Below are 23,529 nucleotides of genomic sequence, written 5' to 3'. Positions count from 1 at the left end.
GGAACTACTTTTAGATTCGGAACTTAAATACAGATGATCTTTAGCACATAAATCTCATGTCTATCTTTAGATATAAAGATAAATAGGCGACTTCATTTGGATTTGATACATCACCTGATAAAACAAAGCCTTCAGAGAGCAAAGCGGCAAATAAAAACAGTTGCTACATAGTGCTTCCTTGTGGTGATTAAATAAAATACAGTTAAAGCCGACAAGCCTCAGTTGGATTTCTGCTGTCACCTTTTTCTTTTTTGCACACACAATAAATCATTTAATTTTCCTTCGAGCATCTATGAATATCGATGAATGCATCACATTGAAATGAACTGACATTGTAAAAGTACATGTACAGGTGCAAAGTCATTCAGAAGCAGTCATTAATTTGCTCCAAAGCAAAAGTGCTTAAGTGTGTGATGGTCATTATCTGTGCAAGAGGTAATCCAGAAGACATAAGAGACAAACCACAACAGTTAATCGTGAGACAAGCGCTTGCTCGGGGAAATGTGTACGCTGCAGGTAACTGTGAGTGCAGGTGTTTCAGGAGGATTTATCTCTGGATCTGCATCTGTTTTAGTTCCTCACAGGTGTGCTGCTTCCTTTCGTGGTCTTCTTCAGGTGATGGTAGTTGGGAAGAATCTTCATGAGGAAGTCGAGCTGCAGAGTTTGAGGCTGTGGGATTCGATACAAATTGCACATGAGCCGATGAGACTTCAAAACTCTCAGATATGCAGAGGAATACAAAAGACAGCGACCTGTGGCTTTTCGCTCTGCACACGCCTGATGCAGTTTGAACCATAAACAACCGTGTTCTCCGGCACGACTTCGCATGTGTTGATCTGGCAGCACGCACCGATGATGCAGCCACTGGTCAGGATCACATTTCTCCCAAGATCACCTAAGATTTTATTTTAAACAGTGAATTATTAAATTAAAATGATAGATATAATGTCTTTTTGCTTAAATTTCACCATCACATTGCATCCATTACATGACAGGAAATGTAATTCATGCAACTCACCCTTAGACTCGATCACATTGTTATCTCCAATTTTCAAAGCTTGAGAGACTGGGGCAGAGATAAGAATCTCAACTAGTAAATGAACAAATGAAAACACTCAAAACTACTTAAAAAAAAAGTATGATTACATTTTTGTATGGCTTAATGTACATTAACTACATTAACAATTAAAAATTGTTATCAAGACATGCACTAAACAAGACAAATAAATACGCTAGTGCCCTCTGGTGGACAACCTCTATATTGACATCGGCATTTGTTTTAATACATCTAGAATGTCATCGCCATCATATTCCGTCTATGCTCATCACACACATAAACTGACATACTATTATAAGTATGACATAACTGTGCATTGTAAAGGATACCACATCCAACTTCAAACACATTGTTGGCTCCAATGGTCATGGTTTTAGGCTCTACTCCATCTGTGTCTGGCATTATATTCTCAGGATAACTACAGAGAACATAAATAATATCAGTTCATTGCCATATAATATTAACATAGGGAATTAAATGCAGGCTACTACACAGAGCACCAACCTGTTAATAATAAGTGCCTGCTCCTCTATCAGATTGCCCTCTCCGATGACTATGGGCCCTGCCTCTGCTATGATCCGGGCTTTTGGGTGGACAACTGTCCGAGCACCTGTGAGAGAAGCCGGAAACAAAATATTATAATAATAGCAATACAAATAAAACATAAATCATTGTGATTATGAAAGCCTCACCAATGGTCACATCTCCTCTTATTTCACTCTCAACACAGACAACAGCTCCAGCTGCGATTTTAGCACTGCAACATACACGCAGAAAATCAAGTCAAAGCTGCTGAACAAGAATCTGTGACTGCTGGTAATATTATTATAATAATTAGCTATCTAATTACACCCGAACACAATTATTTAAGATATAAATACAACCACTATCAGCAGCTTTGCAAGATCATTAAAAGATGAGAAGACATTTTAATTTCCTGAGAGCTATATCAGTTTAAAGAGTGAGAAAGAAATCTCATTACAGAATAGATTAACGATGATTAAATTTAGATATACCTTTTCTGTGCCATTATTTGCTTAGCGTCTGACATCCTTACGATGGCGAATTGATTGTTCTATGGTCGATTATTATTCCTAAATAAATGGATCTCGGGGTTGATTGAGTCTGCTTGGCTAAAACGTTGCTGCCCTCTATCGACAGTTTAAAGAAACTGCAAGTAAAGGGCTATTTCACTGCAGCTTGATTTTATTTTATTTTATTTTATTTTATTTGATTTGAGATACTAATAAAAAGCTAAAAAAAAAATGTAAATATTTTAAAGTAATGTGTACTTATAAAGGAGATGTGACCATTGGTGATAAAGCTTATATGGTATATGTCTACATTTCACTGATTGGCAAAGTTAGTTGTTCCAGTTAGTTTATTTGTTTCGTTCTGAAACATTTGTTTTGATAAGAAGGTTTTTAGGGGCAACCAAAATAAATTTAAGGGATAGATTGACACGACGCTTTTTAAGGAATATTCACTCATGGTTATGTTTCTATCAAACTAAATGTAGCAGAAAAAGAAAAAAAGCATCTGTGGAAATACAAACATCAGTGGAAAGTCTGACCTTTACAACGAGCTATACTTGTAAGGACATTGCGTCTGTGGAACAGCAGCATGTCACCACGCTAGTTTTGTTTCACATACATTATCATTGTGTCTGTTTATTATTATCAGTGTCTTCTTTACTCTTTCACTGGTGGGCCATTTTCCATCTCTTAGTGTAATGCTGCCGTACCGACAGCAGGGGGGCAACAAACACTATTGAATTGTCTGCGCGCTACAGCGCTGCGTTGAAGCTTCTTCATCGAAACTGTGTGGTGATTTGTTTGTTGTGATTTCATTTTGTGCATAAATTTAATTTCAGTTCTATCTGTGATGAACACTACACCCCCATGTGGCTGAATATCAATTTTTGTCACAGTTTTCTTTGTTTTGTCTTGTTCTCATCGACGTCTGTTCTGATTTGAGGAATTTGACTTCTGTCAAGTTGGACAATGTTTAATTGTAAAGCCGGAAATGCGCCAACCTTACGCTTTCAAAATCAAAGTCTGTAAATTGTTATCATAGTATAGTACAATAAATGTTTTATATATATATATATGTATATGTGTATATATATATATATATACATATATATATATATATATATATATATATATATATATATATATATATATATATATATATATATATATATATATATATATATATATATATATATATATATATATGTATATATGTATGTATGTATCTGTGTGTGTGTGTGTGTGTGTGTGTGTGTGTGTGTGTGTGTGTGTGTGTGTGTAAACAATCTTGTAGTTTACAGTTTCATGCAATACATTTAAGCTTATTACATCCGATTAGTTCAAACCAATATGACCAATATAACCAATATGACAACCTCTTGGATTTAAGTAACCTTTAGGATTCATTCAATAAACCCTTATGGGTTTATCATTTTAAATGTGTCATACTAAAACAAGTCCATTGTTGATATTGTCTTATCACTGTTCTTGTCATGAAACACATTGCTTTTTACTATTCAAGATTTTCATTATAATTAATAGATTAATCTCCAGACATGTTTCCACATGTTATAAACTTTCTATCTATCTATCTATACATTAACACTACTTTAACTCACTGATAAATAAAAACAGATCCATTTTTATCTTTTGTTTGGATTTAATTTAAAAAAGGGCCGCTCTGATCAATTACTGATACATTGTCAGCAGCCAAGCAACATGCACTGGAAACACAAGCACACTTATATAGTAACAATAGTTGTTGGTAATAGTAAATATTGAATGACAAAAAAGGTACCATCCTCACAAAATCAGAACTACAACACACTGAAAAATAATTGTATCCATTCTGTTACAAATTGTGAGCATATCTTGTTTGTCAAATGGCTGACTTTGCTCATGCAATATAAAATAATTACTTCTAATTATCTTTTTAAAAAACACAATTAAAAAAAAAAAAATTAAATTAAATTAAGTGATACTCATTTTATCAATGGAAAAAAACGGTTATTAACCAACTGCTAGAGAAACTGTGAGATTGCAGGAATTATTTACCATACATGTACACAACATAATCATAATTTGAGTTAAAATTATGTACACATACAGTCACATGCTGGCTTAACAGTCTAAATAGAAATAAGTAAATTATAATCAAGAAATCCTGCGAATAGAGTGAACTCTTCTCCTCGCCTGCTAACTGCTGGGATAAATAGACATCAAGAAATCCTTAAATGTGCAAACACTTAAAAAAAAAAGATAATCAGGACTGATTATTTTCATATCACTGTGCTCTATGTGATATAATTTCTAATCTATTTATAACAATACCTTGCCCATTTGTGACCACCATTGCTGACAAGCTTGTATTGATCTTAAACCTGCAATTCCTGTCTTTGGAGCAACTTTACTGAAGGGTTTCTTTTTCTTTTTTTTCTTTAAATATACATTCAATGCTAGATACTTGTGCCCTAAACTCAGTCAGTGTAAGATGTCTAATTTTTCATTTACAGCAGGTACACAGACCACTTTGAGCGTGTAATACAACAGAAATGCGTTAACTGAGCTTCTGGCTTTTATCCATAGATTGTATATTGAAAGATATACAGTTGCACTCATATTTATTCATACCCTTTCATTAAAGAGGGGGGGAAAAAACAGCTGCCTGTAAAATAAGCTGACATTGACTAAAGTAATAATAAATAAAAAAAAAGAATTATGAAAATCATTACATTATTTTCTAATTCTGGTTCAATAGAAATATTTTTTTTAAAGCAAACAAATAATGATTTATTACATATTACATCACTCATAAACTAATATTTTGTTTAACAATCCTTTAATGTTTCCGCTACTGTCAGGTGTTTTCTGTTCCTCTCAGTCAGACTTCTGCACCTGTTGACAGGTATATTGTCCCACTGTTCAACAGAAAAGGGCTCTAGCTTGTGCAGGATCAATTTGTTTGTTTTTTCTCTCTTTCTTCTGCTCAATTAAATGAAAAAACAGTGTCTTACATTACTAAATTATATTTTTGCAAATTTTTAGTTATTGTTTATTTTTTAAGTCTCCAGTTATTTGAGTGACTGTTGTAAATTCAGCCTTTTCTTTCATGAAAGGGTATGAATACATGTGAGCACGACATATACGGTCTATGCTTTTATCACGAACTTCAGTACAGGAAGCGCTGTGCGTCATTACGTCATACTTGTTGGCGCTTGAGTTTGTGAAGAGGAGCGAAACGTCGGAAAGTGCGAGTAGCGGATGTGAGCACCTGAGCTCGCGGTCGCACAACTACAATCCCGCTGGCACACTGGCAGCCTTGCAGTTTTATAAATATAAATAAATATTATTCAGCTTTAAATCATACTTTAAAATATCACGTTAATGAAACTCTTAATATAAGAGTCTCTCCTTTAAAAAAAAAAAAAAAAAAATCTTAATGAGGTTTTTAAAAAAGTGCAGTTTGCGAGCAAGATTTAAGCCTGTTAATCTGGCTCGTGCCAACTTTGTGGAAATATGTAACTGCGACAAATGACGGAAAATGGAGCAGTCGGCTACTCTCGACATAGAGACTCTGAAGGTAAGATTAAATAGTGAAAATTAACATGTTTTTATTATTATTATCAGTGTGTAGGCTAATAAAAAGAGACTGGTTTAACAGGTAATCCGGAGTAATCAGTTGCGGTTAATAATATTCAACAACACCATTAGTTTTAACCATTATCCACCTGAATAGTTGCGTTTATTTGTGTAATATTGATGTAAACAGTATGGTGTTATCTCCTGCAGTCCAAACTCAAGTTATTCATCAGTTTTCTGCAACAGGTGCACCTTCGGTCTCAACTGTGTTATTAAAAATCTCATCTAATTAAAGATGAATGGAAACTGTCTGCTTTTCTCCTCAGGCTGGAATATGATTAATAGCACCTGACCAGCGCTCAAACATTTGAGAAAGTCTGCCTGGGAGTTTTTCGACATATCTCTCTTATGCACCATACCTCGTGTGCTTTCTCCTCTTCAAGAAGCACAGTAATGTGACAGGCTATGAATATTCTGCCTGCATGCTTTCTCATTATCATTCCAGTCTAGCGAGGAAGGCAGTAACCTCTGGGTACAATATGTGCATCCCTTCTTGATGCTGCAGTGCAAAGGAAAAAGACGGGGGAAAAAAGGGGGGGGGCTATGTGTCAAAAATCCACACAGTATATCTGTGTGACTGGGCTTCCAAGTCCATCTATTGGACCTCTATCCTCATACTCACTCCCCGACTCTCTCTCTCTCTCTCTCTCTCTCTCTCTCTCTCTCTCTCTCACACACACACAGCTTTGGGTTTAGTGATTTGGTCATGTTTATCTGTCTAGAAATCACTCCAGCTAAAACTGGCACTGAACTGATCTGTTACTTCAGTGGTAAATTTAGTCTTAAACCTAATTTGTGCTTTGCTGAACTCTAGAAAGATGGTTGAGAAATGGTGGGAGTGGTCTCTCTTATCTAATTAAAATATACACTTTGTCCAGGATGCTTTGTGACATTACATTTGTTTATAATTCTGTGCTCAGCCTGGCACTTCCGCTCTGTGTTCGGCTGATGAATGCAAATTATGCCTGTGGGGTGTTGTCCAAAATGGGCCTGTTGGCTCTCAAAGGATTTGCTAGGGATTAGCAAAAAGAGAGCTAGTTTACTGTGGGGAAGTGTCTGTCTGTTTACATCAGCGTTTTGTCCTCCTCTCCCCCTGCCATCTTCGCTGTTGAGGGAACTTACAGAGTTGCAAGCACTCAGAGACCTAAAACCAGCTCTTAACTTTGATAAATAGAGGTCCAAAATGCCAGGAAGGATTAAGTTTTGCCAAGTAGATCTGTTGATTCGATAAAAGCATAGTCAAAAGCAGAGCAGTAAGAAGGAAAAAATGGAAATTTTCACTGAAAAACCTTCAAAATGGTTGTGAAGTTCAAGTGTTGTTGATGGCCTGCTGTGGTTGAACTGCTGCAACCTTTTATTGTGCCGCACTTATTGGAGGTCATTTATCTCTGCTAGTCTCGTACTCATAGTAGAATTGCCTTGCTTTAAGTTGAAAGAAGTGCACAGCCATCCATCTTTGTGTCAATCATTCATCCAGAAAGGGCACTGCAAACAGTGAGGCCATAGTGACAAACTCCACTGGTATTGTGGCACCTCTAGAGATTACGGAGCCACAAAAATTGGATTTAACATGTTTTTAAAAAATGACCGTTGACAGCAGTATCTTCTACTGCGTGCTTTATTTTCACATCAACAAAGAGAGAAAAGGTAATATCAATGCACAGAGTTGCATACTAAGCAGTATAATTAACCCTCCCTGTTACAGTTGTGTAATCAGTTTCTGTCAAAACAAAAAAAAAAAATGCACAAAACCTAAATACACTGCTCAAAAAAAATAAAGGGAACACTAAAACATGTTGTAGATCTGAATGAATGAAAGATTTTTATTAAATACTTTGATCTTTCCATAGTTGAATATGCTGACAATAAAATCACAAAAATTATCAATGAAAATCAAATGTCAAATCAAATTATCAATCAAAATCAAACCCATGGAGGTCTGGATTGGGAGTTATACTCAAAATTAAAGTGGGAAAACACACTACAGGCTGATCCAACTTTGATGTAATGTCCTTTAAACAAATCAAAACAAGGCTCAGTAGTGTGTGTGGCCTCCGCGTGCCTGTATGACCTCCCTACAACGCCTGGGCATGCTCCTGATGAGGCGGCGGATGTTCTCCTGAGGGATCTCCTCCCAGACCTGGACTAAAGCATCCGCCAACTCCTGGACAGTCTGTGGTGCAGTTCGGCGTTGGTGGATGGAGCGAGACATGATGTCCCAGATGTGCTCAACTGGATTCAGGTCTGGGGAACAGGCGGGCCAGTCCATAACATCAATGCCTTCATGTTGCAGGAACTGCTGACACACTCCGGCCACATGAGGTCTAGCATTGTCTTGCATTGGGAGGAACCCAGGGCCAACCGCACCAGCATATGGTCCCACAAGGGGTCTGAGGATCTCATCTCGGTACCTAATGGCAGTCAGGCTACCTCTGGTGAGCACATGGAGGGCTGTGCGGCCCTCCAAAGAAATGCCACCCCACACCATTACTGACCCACTGCCAAACCGGTCATGCTGGAGGATGTTGCAGGCAACAGAACGTTCTCCACGGCATCTCCAGACTCTGTCATGTCTGTCACATGTGCTCAGTGTGAACCTGCTTCCATCTGTGAAGAGCACAGGGCGCCAGTGGTGAATTTACCAATCTTGGTGTTCTCTGGCAAATACCAAACGTCCTGTACGGTGTTGAGCTGTAAGTACAATCCCCACCTGTGGACGTCGGGCCCTCATACCACCCTCATGGAGTCTGTTTCTGACTGTTTGAGCAGACACATGCGCATTTGTGGTCTGCTGGAGCTCATTTTGCAGGGCTCTGGCAGTGCTCCTCCTGTTCCTCCTTACACAAAGAAGTAGGCAGCGGTCCTGCTGCTGGGCTGTTGCCCTCCCACGGCCTCCTCCATGTCTCCTGATGTACTGTCCTGTCTCCTGGTAGCACCTCCATGCTCTGGACACTACGCTGACAGACACAGCAAACCTTCTTGCCACAGCTCGCATTGATGTGCCATCCTGGATGAGCTGCACTACCTGAGCCACTTGTGTGGGTTGTAGACTCCGTCTCATACTACCACTAGAGTGAAAGCACTACCAGCCTCCAAAAGTGACCAAAACATCAGCCAGAAAGCATCGAAACTGAGGAGTGGTCTGTGGTCACCACCTGCAGAACCACTCCTGTATTGGGTGTGTCTTGCCAATTGCCTATAATTTGTCCATTCCATTTGCACAACAGCATGTGAAATTGATTGTCAATCAGTGTTGCTTCCTAAGTGGTTGACTTGGAGTTGCATTGTGTTGTTTAGGTGTTCCCTTTATTTTTTTGAGCAGTGTAAAACATGTTTTGATGCATAGTGTAAGACTTGGTGTCCATCCATTTCCCCTATGGACTCAGCTTTTGTGCAGTGTTCATATGCAACATGAATGGGGATAAGATACAGTCATTAGTGCACCTCAGATGTTTTCTTACCTCCAGCTGAGGCAGCCCTGTGGGACTCCAGTGGCACTGCTGAGTGAGAGAACACCCGCCGATTTGCTGATTAACATTATCAAGCATTAATAACGTCTCATTTTCTTTCATTAGGGGCTTCTCAGCTGTATTTTGCAGCCTCGGCAGCATGCCACTTGCTTGATCAAAGCAGCATGTAGAATATCACCCTCTACGCTACTAATTGGTGAAGATGAGGCTTGCTGGCGGTGGGAAGGGACCGCTGGCTAATTGCTGGTTTATTGGTTGCTCTGGTTCGATCCAGCTGCAAGGTGTATAGTCAAAGCACTGAAAAAACAAATTCTCCCACTGGAGCAAACAGAGTCAGATCTCTGCACAAATGTAATGGGGATTGATGGTGTAGCATATACAAAGACAAATATGATTTTGCAACAAATCCACAAGGATGTTTGTGTAGCTATGACAGATCAAAACAATGTTTTATGGATTATTCTGCCTTACAGCAGCAAGTTACTGTGTAGGTGTTTTGTTTCTATTAATAGAAATCACATGTACTGTTGATGTTCACTCATCTAAGCACATTTCAGATACATCTGTTGATGCTAATCTGCTGACATTTTTCTTGTGTGCAGCAGAGCACACTGTATTTTGATATTTTCATCACAGAAAGCTCTCACTTACTGCTTAAAAAGTCAGTTTCATGCACATTACAGACACAAGCTCAAGTTCATCTTTTTTGCTGAGATCCCTTTTTTTTCCCACATTATTTCTATGTAATAGAAAAGCAAGACTTAGACACACAAGTTTTAACAGATATGAGGTTTTCTGAAATAAAAAGTAAAATAAAAATAAATTTAAAAAAATCACCCTGTTGCCAGTAGGTTATGTTTCATTTGTTCAATCTTACCTGATGCAGCGGGAAACTTCTCATTTCATAAACGAGAAGATGGATTCTATGAATTTGGAAAACATGAACATGTGTTTCAACAGGGCCAAATGATTGCCATGCATCAAGCAAAGAAAACATGAAAGGAGATTTCTGAAACTACTAAAATTGGGTTTAGAAATGTCTAATGCATTATTAACTAGAAGCAGTCAAAGAGCGCCGACCTCTGCCAAGCCATATGGTCACTCACCTGAGGAAAAGCCCAAAAGGCCGAACAGCCCACTTATTTACCAACCCCATAGTTCAGTATCATCACTATCTGTTTCTATTATCGGGATAGATGCCACATCGTATTTATCGTATTCCCTAGAAACATGCCGTCAACACCAACTGCTATAATAGTCTTGAAGTTAATGAAGAAGTTTACATTTCCTATAATGGCAGCAATCTGGGTGATCTGTTTGTGTATTTAACATCTACCATAACGTCTTGTCATTTTTTTATTTTTTTTTTGCCAGTCATTATGACATTATCTGTTCAGTTAGAAGCTGTGATAGCAAGTTATTTCTGTCTTCTGACAGTAATCAACCAGTAACCTTATTGCTGTGAGCAGCAATGCTGACCACTACACCACAGTAACGAATTCTTTAAAAAAAGAAAATTCCTGGAAGGTAATCACTTATTCCTTATTTCATTTCTGAGATATCCTTAAAATTTCATCAAAATCCATCCATAACTTCCAGGGTTTTGGTACTAACAGTCATTCAGAGAGATAGACAAACCAATGCAGCTAAAAAACCTAACTCAGTCTCGGCAGAGATTAAAAAAAAGGGGGGAACAAGAACTAAAAGGACTGTGGGGAATGTTCATATTCAAGGAAAAAATGTCAAAAAATGTTGAATGATGGCGATCAGTGTTCAAATACACATTTGGTTAAATCAAATCATAAAACATCTTCTGAACTCAGGCGACTTTTTATAGTGAAGACCATTTCCACATGCACAATGTGTAGGGAACACAAGTCACCCTGAAGCTATAGAAGATGTGATGAGTCCAGGGAGTGATTCACCCATTATGCCTTGTGCCCACCGTATATACAGCCTGTGGGGTTGCTGCAGTTGGTCAGTTCTTGGTTCAGCAGCGTTGTGACGACCTGAATATACTCAATGAGCAGGTTATTCCATCAATTGATTTTTTTTCTAACCTGGTGGCACAGGCATATTCCACAATGACAATGCCAGTATTCACTGGGCTCATTTTGTGAAAGAGACATTCGGGAATCTTGAGACATCATTTTCACACATGAATTAGCCACCGCAGAGTCCAGACCTGAACTCTATTGAGAATCCTTGACATGTGTTGGAAACTACTTTGCACAGCGGTCAGACTCTCCCGTCATCACTGCAAGATATTGGCAAACAACTAATGCAACAGTGGGTGGAAATAAAGGCTTTGATATTGCATGAGCTTGTGGAAATTAAGCTACCACAAATGTGTGATTAAAAACTGTAAGCAGTGCTGAAAATGGCAAAATTGCAACAGCGTCGTTGGTAGTACAAGAGTATAACCTGGATCTTCACATACCATACAAATGTGGAAGGTGGTAGAAAAAGGGTCCAGATATGAGGCAGATCAGGGTTCGGTCAGCAGTTTCTTATGGCAATGTGTGAATGCATCAAAGATGTGATTTTTGTGTCATGCAGACAGGTCCTAGACTCTGACCCACTATAAAGAACAGGTGAATGAGGACTTGCTGCCACCAAGAGCAACTGTCTTGTATGAATTCTGACACTTATTATTAGGTGCCATTTTCCAGAATTCGTCAAGCTTTTTTTTGCTGAATCCTGTGTGGAAACTCAGAAACTCAAATCTGTGGTTCTTCTCTTGGTATTAGAACTGAAATGTTTGAGTGGACCTTTTAAAGGGAATTAAAGGGGTCTTCTGCTTTTATTTCTTTATCTTTAGGTGGGACAGTGGAAAGTACTCATGAGGTGCCATGGTCCTACCCTTTAAAAAAATAAAAAAATGTAACATTCATATCTTGTAAAATTGGAAAGCGTTCTTGTGGATGAGCCAAAGTAGCCACTGTTTAGTCCAGAGCCAGAGAAAATCAGAGTTTTTGGCATCTGTTGTGACTCAAACTTCAAAGATTTAAAGGTGAGTTGAGTGGACATTTTTGTCATGAATCACTTTTCCATCACATGGTTTACTTTCTCTCTCTCTCACCTAACTTGTTACATAAATATCTGTAAATAAATTGATATCGAATCACATTTACTTTAATCGAATCAGGCTGTTGTGAATTGAATGAACCGGGGAAATTAGTGGTGGATGCCCAGCCCTACATCAAACTCCTCTGTTTTTATTTTAAGACACGAGATCTCAAGTATGATATAGTCTGACCAAATAAAAGACTGTTTTTGATTTCTGTTTTATTTTTAAGATGGAAAACAAAAGAAAGTGGAAATGTTCTCTTGTCTCTGATAACAGATAGAAGAAAGCGGGTGATAAGTGGCTCCAACTCTTCACTTCTTTCCTGCACCAGAAGTCCAGTTTTGTTTCTTCCACAGGATTGTGAATATACGGGCAGTACGCTGGCTGATAAGATGTTTACTTGCAACAACTCCTCATAGGAAGTTTCTCTGCAATGTCTGAAAAGTTCATATTTGTGGAGTAAGATTTGAGCTGTTGTGCCATTCTACCCAAATCATCTTTGATCTCTTGGTGACCTCATTTTCATTTTTTTTAATGGGCGTCCTACCCTCACATTTGGAAACACTTTTATAACCAGGGGGAAAAAAATAAGATGATAATAGCAAACATATTAATCTGGTAGTGCATTTCAATTCATTTTGTTTGATACTGCAAACTCTGAAGTGTGTTTAATATACATTGAAGACTCCACATTGCTGCTATGAACTGGCAACCTGTCCAGGGTGTACCCTGCCTCTTGCCAGAGGATTTCAGGGATAGGCTCCAGTGTCCCCGCGACCCTGAAGCGGTATAGAAAATGAATGACTCCATATTGTGAACACATTCTCATGGGGGCTGTCATGTCTGTCATTTGCATTCTCATTGCTTTAATTATTGCTTTCAGCTATTGCAGCGTTTTCACGCCAACTGAAGTCAAACGTCAGTGTGAATCTTCAGATGATCAGATGTGAACCGTAACGTTTTGGTATCGTAGTGGGCTGATGAATTTTAATGTCTGGTGGGAGATTTTGCTGCTTTTTTTGCACAATAAAAATTTATAATTAAAAAAAAAAAAAAAAAGAGATTTAGATTGTATATTAGCCCCAGATAGTCATGTTATACTTGCCAGCTGTAAGTGTCCATCTGTCCCTGTAACCTTTAACTTACAGCAGCTGCATAATTTTCTTCTCTATTTCAGGCTCGCTTCCTTCATCTTTTAGAAAAACAAAATATGAACTTCCTTAATTGCTTCAGGTGATGTACCTCAAATGCAAACAAATGTGACTTATCATTGTGTGGTGTGCTTGCTGAATTGACTTTTGTAAACCGTATTTTATGTTGTTAAAGCCAGAGTAGTTTTCCCAGAGCTGCAGTGGGACATCTTGATCAGTCTAGCCCGGTAGTGTGTGTGCCCTGAGCTGCATGCTGAGAAGCCAGCCTGACAAAAGCTGCTATGCATTGTTTTATTTGCTCGATGAATAACCAAGATTTAGGAGGCATAACGCAACTACCGTAATACGTAATAAAAGTCTGGCAAAGACAACACTGGGGCACTGGTGTTGGAAACAGTGGGTTGCCATAGAAATGACAAGTGCCAAAGTTTCTCATAGCAACAGTGGGTTGAAAATAGACTGAATCTGACCAGCTGGGCCATGGGCTAAAATACATATTTTTTCAACATTTCTCTTGAAGATATGAATGTTTATGAATACTTTTAGGTTGTAGTGGAGTCCATTGTTATGCTCAATGTTGTGCATAAAACAACAATATTATGGAAAGTTGGGAGTGTAAAATAAGTTGGGTGAAACTGGGATGTGTGCTCATATTTGGCTCATACTCCCTCGGCTGTAACGCTAGTTAAATTGGAATCGCTGACATTCTAGCCCATTGATGTGGATCATTTGTGTTGGCTGCCAAGTGACAACATCTATTTGTGATACATCTGCCGCCACTTCCAGTTGTGACCTGAAGTGTTCATCTGTGAAAACGGTCTTTCACGGAGTGCCTGAAGTTTAGCTGAGGTAAGCTGGTGGAAGATTGTTGTTTGATACCTTGTGGGCTGACATTGTCTGATCAGTACAGATCTAGTCACCCCTTCCAAGATAATGCCAGTGTTGGTAAGGGTTTGGTATTAAAGTTCCAGTAGACAGCCAAAATATTATATCTGTCTAGATTAATAACATTTTAAATGACTAAAGAGATGTGTTCTGTCAGAGTACTCTGGCTTCATTCTACAGTCTAAAAACATGCAAGCATGTAAGGGTAGTTTGTCTCATTTGTCTGTATGATGGACTGGCAACTGGAATGGACTACAGCCCCCACATGACCCTAAATAGGATAAAGTGGGGATAGAAAATGATTGAATGGATGGAAGTATACAGTGATATAATAATGTAAGTAATATGATATGATGAGATTTTTTTTTTTTTTTTTTACATACTTGAGTTATTGATTTTCATTCCTCCAGTGGTGCCCAGCTGTACTTAGCAGACAAATCCAGAGCTGTAGCTGATTGTTGCTTTCATTATTTATCAGTCAATCAATAACCTTTTCTGTTAATGTTCTTCTGTTTATTTAATTTTACCGTGTAAAATAAAATTTTCACCTCATATAGACGCAGCCATGAATTAGTTTAGTCTGGTTGAGCTTCTTGGTAGCTTTCAATGAAATTATCATGATCTGTAGTGAATTTTACATTTGGTAAATGTGTGAAAATGTTGCTGTTTCCATGAATTCAAGAAAGCCTGAAGGATTATTTGCCTATTTCTGGCAACCACCTTTTTGCCACCAAACCACACACTCCCTGATGCACTGCTGTAGTTTTACAAAATAGGCTTCTGAGTTTCTGCTTTTATAATGACTAAAATTCATCAGCCACTCACCCTTGCAAGAAAAATATTGATTTCTTGCAACATTGCTAAGGCTTCTCAGCCTACTATTCTGAGTCCTGGCTCTTATAACAAACATTTTGTTGCATTGCTACTTCTGTATGTTAATTGCAATCTCACCTGTACTAATACAACTCACTACAGGACATACAGTAGTAATACTTTTTATTTTTCCATTTTAAGCTTGGTCAGTTAATTTAGCTTGTTTTGGGAAAAAGTCTTCAGCTGCTAAGCTAAAAGTCTTCTCTTCCTCTGCCACGGCTAATGAGACCCTGTCGGGAAAAAAACCCACAATTTAATGATACTTGCCATCAGTTTCTTATGCTAATTACATGCTGAGTGTGAATAAGCGATGTGGAGCTTGGCTTTCACCTTGTGCATGAATTACATATCCAAGACACTCTTGGGGGGGGGGGGGGGGGGACTTCACAGTTGTATCAATTATGGATGTATGTGTCACACACAATTTTTATACAGACATGAGGAATTAATTTGGTCACCTGTGGAAGTAAAAACATTCAGCTTCTACTTGGCTTGTTTGTTAGTAAGTGCTGATGCTTTCTTCTAATTTCTATCTGCGCAATAGAGTGTTGTAACCAACTTGGAAAACAACCAGCCTTAAACTTAATTATTAAGAGTTTCAGCCTGCGGTCCCAATCAGCTACTTCCCGTCCTTATCTGGACAAACACTATTGATAGACATCAATTTCTGTGATTTCAAATCACAATTCCTGTGCAGCAGCTTCTTGCTCACTGTTTGATCAGCACTACATTGAATTTTTAATTCTAATATGTTGTTGGAAAATTTGGATTGATTTATGTGAAGTGGAGAAATAAAGGCCAGATATTTGTACAAAATGTGAGCTTTGGTATGGGATTATTATCTAACCTTAATAAATATCCCTTACCAGAGTTATAGTTTAGTTGGCCGCTCTCATTTTCTTGTGTTTTACCTCTTCAATGCCAGAAAATATCGTCCCGTAAGAACTTAATGGCACGCAGCATTGTAGAGATATCAACCTGAACATAAAGCTAAACTTGCCTACTTCAGGAATGTGTCACTCAATATGTCTTTGTCCTTTATTTTCAGTTTTTAAGCAGTAGTAGCACTAAATGTCAACAAGTAATTAGCACCAAAAACAAAGCTGTGACATGTTATTAAATCTATACAAATTGCTTGTTGTTGTAAAGAATATAAATGCAGTGGGAAAGGTCAAGGACCTTGTTTTCCAAACTTTAACTTGCATTAATCACTTTGATTAGCTCATTAGTATCCAGATGTGGCTTCAGAGTTATGTTCATTGACTTAAAGAAGTGTGTGCTATGTAAGAGCATTTTACCTTCTAGGCCAGTTATTCGCACAACTCACTTGTAATCGATAAGTCTTGACAGGTGATCTCCCTTTCTTGCAGAGGAATGACCCACCTTTAAAGAATGGGCTGTCTAATTTTTTTTTCTTCTAATAAAATAGCCAGCTAAATGTTGAGTTTATTTAGTTGCAGACCTTAACTGATTACTGTGTCTATTACTGATTTGCAGCTTCCAGTATGTCACTGGAAAAGTTTAAAAGTTTCCCTAATTAGTCACGCGTTTTCTGTTTTAAAAAGCAGTTAAAAAATATTTCGCAGATAAAAATGTCACTTTTCCTTTCATTTACCTACCTAGCGTGCATGTTTCAGGCTTTAGCAGTGAAGCTAACAATCTTGCTAGCTTCTCATGTGTTACTCCTACCATTGTGGCAGAACTTTAAAAGATAAAATTGACATTATTTCTTTGTTGTGCTTGCAAGGTAGCAGCCACTTACAACATGCAATTGCCTCTGTGAGGGTTGAATAAATCCTTGACAGCTAGTAAACATAAAGGTTGCCCTGCGTGTTTGTTTTCCAGATTACCCAGGAGCAGTTTATTCTTGCATCGCAATCCCTGCACCTTCAGCGACCTGGCTGTGATGCCGTCTACCAAGTGGGTCTGTATGGCTGGAGAAAACGATGCCTCTATTTCTTCCTGCTGCTGCTGCTGGTCACCATGATAGTTAACCTGGCCCTCACTGTCTGGATCATAAAGGTCATGAATTTATCAGCGGTGAGTTCAGCACATCTTCCAAAATACTGCAATCTGCTGGGCCGGGATGTTGCTAACAAGTAAAACATCACCGTCTTCATAAACATTAAGAACATAAATATGCAAAGCAACAGTTGGTTAAGCGATGAACAGGATCCATGCTACACTGCGTAAAATAATAGAACAGTCAAAAATCTGAGAAAGCTTTTTTTGCATTAACCTGAAGCTACAAAAAGAGCCTAATAATGTCAGTGCTGCTATGGGATCTGTGTCTTTTTACACTAGTATCATGAATGTTTAGTAGATTTTGGTTTGTGTTTTAAGATTTGAGAGTTGTTAATCTATTTACGTGGATATCAGATCACATTTTAGATGCTAAATTTGTAATTCGATACTTTTTCAAATAAAGTGATTGGAGGGGTCTGAAACCTAAATATATAGTGCTAAAGTAGCTAAGTTGGTAACATGATTTAGCAGTTCTGATGTGTGCATCAGTGTGATGGGTTTACCTGAAAATCATGCACTGAAAAGTTTATTGCTTTGCTGTTCTTAACATGTCATTTTTCTGTAATTGATTAATTAATCTTATGTGTGTGTGTGTGTGTGTGTGTGTGTGTGTGTGTGCTTGTGCGTAAAACTCTTGTTTCATCATAAGTCTTATGGAATACTAAGAAAAAATGGCGTCCTGTGTCAGAGGAATTTACTGTTTTTTTTTTAGTGAGGTTTTTTCTTTGTAAGTTGGAAGAATTTCTTTTGGATTTAGAGACCTTTTTAAAGTTTTTGGAAAACTTTAAATTGTCAAGTAAACTTTTTCTTAACCTCAGATTTAACAAGATATATGCAATTAAAAAAATGTTTAAAAGGTTAAACATTTGGGACTTTTAATAATTTCTGACTTTTTCCCAATTTTCCCTTTTTTTTTTTAGAAACTAGGATTGAATAAATTCAAATGTTAGTGTGATGTGTATGATCACACTAACTTTTAGAGGGAAAAATGACACACTTGTCACAGGTCATAAATAATAGATGGAGATGAACAGTGTGTTTGTGAAAAGAGTTCGAGGCAGCATCTTTTTCTGTTGTGTGCTTTTGTCTTGTTTTGTCTCAAAGACTTGGCACCTGGTCTGTCTGACACGGAAATGTGTTTATAGCAAACAAAACCAAAACAGGCTGTGAGCTCCTGTTAAATCTTCAGGAACAGTGCACACAATTTACCATTTTGTCAACTGGCTCCTGATGGCAGCAATTCCCTTTCTGTGGCTAAGATGTCTCCTGACTGTTGATATCACTCCCTCCTTTTCCTCCCATCAGTCTGTGTTGTGAGGGAACGATCTAATCAGTTCTGTAGGTGTCGTTTTGGAAAATTCACTTTAATACTCAAAATCTCCTGGAACCTAGAACACTAAAGGAATAAAAAACTCTGCTCCATTTGATTGGCTACTAGTAGATATTGCGCATTTTGTTTAATCTGGTAAATCCTGATATTGTCTGGGGAACAGTTTTTTCATTGCTTTGCACTTTTATCGTGCACATTAAGCCTTGTTAATAATTTTATAGAATACAAGTTCTCAAACTTTGAGCCACGAGCTCCAAGATAACATAAAAGTGATGTTTCATCCTGCAGCATCCTCTTAATGTAAGGCTGCAAAGCTGTCAGAATCTTCATGAATTAGAAGGATAAAGTGTTGTTTGGGTGGATTTGGGTCACCGCTATGACACCTGCACACCCAAAAAATTTGCTTGTCTTGCAGAGATAATACCAAATCCAACTTTTGAAAATGACGTACTAACTTTGTTGTTTCTACATGTTAGAATGAAGATTAATATCTGCATTTATGGTTTAATGTAGCAGTCCTGGCTATAATAGTAAATCTATTTGGTAAATGTGGGATATATATATATATATATATATATATATATATATATATATATATATATATTATATCTCTATATATCTCTCTTTTTTTTTTTTTTAGTTCTCTGACTACCCCGACCCCCAGTTTTGAGAAGTACAGTTATAGAATATTAGGCTTGTTTTTACCAACCAATGTACACCTAGATATAAGTAACTAACTTTAACCCTTCATTTTGCACAAAGTAAAGGTGTATCTGGTAGCGTGGTAACACATAAACATCAAACTCTGTCTTGCTTGTTAAGGAAACGGGCTGAATGTTGTATTTTTTTACTTCATAGTTCTCTTGAACCTGAGTGTAATACACCTGTCTGTCCACTGACAGCTTCCCACAGAAAAGATGTAACTGCAACTTTTTATTTATTGAAGATCAAGATCTGTCCCATGTACCTTAGCACAGTACAGCTGGACTGTTCTAATGCTGTCCTGTTTTCTCCACCTCCCACAGGACTATTTGATTCCACTACATCACTTCCACTTCAACACAGTTGTGACTGTAACATCTGTCTGCTGACATACTAAGGCCTCCTCTATGTCCCACCCTCCTCCTGCAATCCTTTGATTTTGTTCTCCTGTCTGCTCCCAGTCCCAGCTCTCATATATGATGGAGTTCTCCCTGCTGTTGCTTTGCCTCTTTATTTCGCTATCTCCACCTATTTGTGCTGCTGGCTCCATGGATTCATTCAGCTTCCCTCTTCCGGCTGATCTTACCTTACAATTCCTCACTAAGCTGTCTTCATACTACGCTTCCTTCGTTGTGCCAGCTTAATTATCTGCAACCACAATCATGCCCTGATTTGATAACAAGGGGGGAAAATGGGTCATAATGTTGTAGAATCATTCATAATGTCCATCCATCCATTTTCTACTGCTTATCCGGGGTTGAGTCGCGGGGACAGCAACATAAGCAGGGAAGCCCAGATTTCCCTCTCCCCAACAACATTTGCCAACTCTGCGGGGGGTATCAGGGTGCAATGTGAGCTGGACGGCAGCAAGAGGCGGGGATCCTCGGCTGCAGAAACTGGCTCTAGGGCTATTCACAATGTATAACATTTAATTTTGTATTCTTTAAATAGTACATCTCTTCTGCTAGCAAGAAACTGTTTTTACATGTTAAATCACTAGGCTAATGGATAAAAGTGTAGTCTAATAAACAAAGTAAAAAGCTGAATTTTTACCACTGTTAAGGCAGAGGTCATGTGTTCAGCAGCTTTGGTTGGACTGCCTGTGTGTTCGCAGCAGTAACTCAGAAAGTTAAACAGATTTTGATTCAATTTTCAGGAAATCTCAAAAAAAAAGAAAAAATGATTATAGAAAGAGATGGGGATTGTTTTACCATTAGTACTTGTGACTCAAAAATAAAGTCTGCTATCACTGGCAAAAAAAAAAAAAAAAAAAGACGACAAAAAATTGCAATGGCTTGATGGATATCTGTGCTTTGTAAGTGCTTCTTGTTTAAATATGAAACTGTATTTATAAATCACTCTGCTACCAGCAACACAAAGTACTTTTCATAATAAAACAATTTCTTCTTATTAAACTAAAGCCTTCACACACCAAAGTATTAATTTAAAAACACACACCACATAATGTCCTTTACACATGCCATGCAAGCACAACCTCATTCATTAGACGGTAACTAATAATTTCCTTAGTTTCTGCCTCTTAACTGAATGTAGATATAAAATTAATAGAAATAAGCAAATATTGGGACAAATGCCACTGAAGGACCTGATTATGTTTTTTCATATAAACAAGGCAAGTCGAAGTCTGGACTTTGCAACCCCTTAATGCTTTTATTTTTAAGTAATCCAGTGTTGTTGGTTTGTGACTTGCTGCTGTGCTTGTCATTTTTGTCCTGTTACATGACCCAATTTCAGCCAAGCTTAAGCTGTCAGACAGAGGACCATAAATGTGACTCTAACATAACCTGGTATATGGTATATTGTCGAGTTTATGCTTCAGTGAGATGTCTGCATAACAAGCTCAAATCATCACTGCATCACCACCATATGCTGTGTTTTGTTCTCAGTGTAGTGGTGATCATTATGATCAAACATCATTACTTTGATCTAGTTTATCCAGAGGTCTTGTGGTTTGTTTATTCAACTATTTCCTGGTAAAGAGAAAGTGTGTATTGTCATTAAGTTCAACAGTTAATATGTTAACTAAGGCCTGGAGGATCTGAGATTCAGTTTTTTTGTTTGTTTGTTTTTGTGCTTTTTTGCAGTTTGTCTGACCTTGAGGTAAACTTTCTGGGATGTCCAAACAGTGAATAAAAAGGCATTTAAAAATAATAGACACAAGCTCTTTCCACACACACACACACACAAGGACATAGAGCAAAGAACCCACCCACATTCCCCGAAAAACATCATTCCCTGAATACTGTCTCTTTAACTGAATTCTGGTTAATAAAACAACTAAAAACATTAAGTAAGTGATGACAATTCTGACTTGGTGCTGATGTGAGGAAACAATACCTCGGGATCCAGCCACACCAGGAGCCAGTCCCCCGTATGCTCATAGGGGCCGCTGCCACAGCAACCGCACAACTCCCAGGCAGCAACGGGGCCACCCCGCAGCCATGAAGCTGCAGTGGTGGACCCCGCGCCACCCAAACAGCAGCGGTCATCATGACAACAGCCCCCAGACCAAACAGGCAGGGCCCCCAGCGTGCTGGATCCCCATAAGGAAAACACTGGAGTTAAAACCAGAAGATGAATAACCTTAAGAAGCAGTAAGAAATAAGAGCAACAATAAAAGAAAATATACATATATATATATATAGAAGGACTTCACAATAATGTATTAAAAGTAAGAAATCTAATAAAACAGTTTAAAAATAAATAAATTAATAAATGAAGTAAATTAAGATAAGTAAATAAAGTAAAATTAAATAAAAAATAAAATTAAAAGATAAGGATAACCTGACATATGCGTTCAATATGTAGCATTGAAAGGTGTCTTTTTTTCACATAAGTTTGCCAAGCAGCATTAAGTTACCCCTAAAAGATGTGCTATTTATCAAAGACTCAGTTGTCCGTTGCATATTTAACATATTTTTTCACAGCAGATATGTGATCGCACAAAAAATGAGATGTAACACTAATTTTTCTTACTCGTGGATCAATTTTTATTAAGAATCTTTGTAAACCATGATGGTGAGGCATAAAATAGCTGAAACCTGGAGCGGCTCACTTGAATATAGTTCTGTAGTTTTTAATATCATTAGTTATATATGTTTACCTGTTCGACAGGCTTTTTGTCTGCCATAAAAAAAAGATTCCTTTGATCATGGCTGGCTTTCTGAACCTACTTGAGTTGTTAGATTCATAACACTGCCATATATACTGTTAACATTTGTAAAACCTTGTTTATTTGACTACATTTATGATGCTTCTGCTTTCAAAATCTTGCAGTTATTAGACATATTTTTCATGTTATGGTAAATATGTAAGAAATAAATAAGTTATACTACCTTACTACAACAATCACTAATAATATTGTAAGGTTACCTTTATTTCAATATTAAGTCAACTGCTGCAAAATCTGACTGACTATAAATCTGATTAATTCCTATACCATCCTATACCATGAATAATCTCATCATTTCCACAGCTGCCACATTTGCTTGTTTCTCCTCAGCGGCCTCCCACAGAAAGTAGGCTGTCAGTGTGAGGCTGAGTGTCTGTAGCATTGTCACCTCGATGTCATGTCCTGCTTCTTAACTGTCACTCAGCGCAGCTGCCTGTCTGCCAGCCTGTCTGGTAGCAGCAGCTCCTGTTCTTAAAAAATGCAGTCCAATGAGAGCAATTGTTTGTTGTTATGAAGCTACGATCCTTTGAAAAAGATCAGGACAACTCATGATGATCATTATATTTCAGGATGGAATGGGAAAGCTCCAACTGAACCAAGATGGCATTCACTTGGAGGGTATCAGCGAGTTTCAGTTGCCTCTGTATGTGAGTGAGATCCAGTCCCGAAGGGTGAGTTGCTCTTGCTTGTTTCATCAACTTGAAGTTTGCTGTTGATTAAAACTCAATACTGATCAACTTGGTATAACTAGCATTGACTCCAACACATGTGACAAACTTTTTGGCTGGAGGATTTCTCCAAAGCTGCAGACACGGATTGGTCTTTCATTCTAGTATGAAGTTATTCTCAGTTCATTAACAACAGAGGCCAGTTCTCTTCTAAGTCCAGTCTTGAGAGTACTATGATGTTACCTTATATTTGCCCCTAGATCTGAGCGATTACTCTCGATTCTCAGCCTGTTACTCCTCTCCTCCTCATCCACCTCCTCATTTCCTGCTATCTTCCAACAGCGCACTATCAGGACCTACCGTCACCAAGAGATAGATAATAGGCTGCCTCTCAGCTCTTCTCAGGCCACATACAACCTTTAGGAGATTACA

The 23,529-nt window shown here is 38.0% G+C and overlaps 2 protein-coding genes across 2 annotated transcripts in view; one reads left to right on the top strand and one right to left on the bottom strand.

Annotated features, from left to right (window-relative positions):
• Nucleotides 1–570: 570 nt before the first annotated feature.
• Nucleotides 571–2,108, bottom strand: dctn6 (dynactin subunit 6; the record flags this gene model as incomplete). The annotated part of the gene is made up of 7 exons (XM_079257654.1): nt 571–669; nt 753–895; nt 1,019–1,066; nt 1,387–1,475; nt 1,562–1,667; nt 1,750–1,814; nt 2,074–2,108. The coding sequence occupies 7 exons, from the start codon at nt 2,106–2,108 to the stop codon at nt 571–573; spliced, it is 585 nt and encodes a 194-aa protein (XP_079113780.1).
• Nucleotides 2,109–5,632: 3,524 nt separating this feature from the next.
• Nucleotides 5,633–23,529, top strand: part of LOC306768920 (zeta-sarcoglycan-like) — a gene marked incomplete at both ends in the record, with an annotated part of 40,351 nt that continues 22,454 nt past the window's right edge. The window contains 3 exons of the mRNA XM_079257396.1: nt 5,633–5,671; nt 17,025–17,219; nt 22,999–23,100. Coding sequence (XP_079113522.1) covers nt 5,633–5,671; nt 17,025–17,219; nt 22,999–23,100 — 336 coding nt within the window. The remainder of the gene's footprint in view (nt 5,672–17,024; nt 17,220–22,998; nt 23,101–23,529) is intronic.

The sequence above is a fragment of the Telmatherina bonti genome, assembly GCF_933228915.1.
Source record: "Telmatherina bonti genome assembly, chromosome: 18".
Taxonomy (NCBI): domain Eukaryota; kingdom Metazoa; phylum Chordata; class Actinopteri; order Atheriniformes; family Telmatherinidae; genus Telmatherina; species Telmatherina bonti.
Note: the sequence above shows the minus strand (reverse complement) of the source record. Positions and strands in the feature narration are given on the sequence as shown.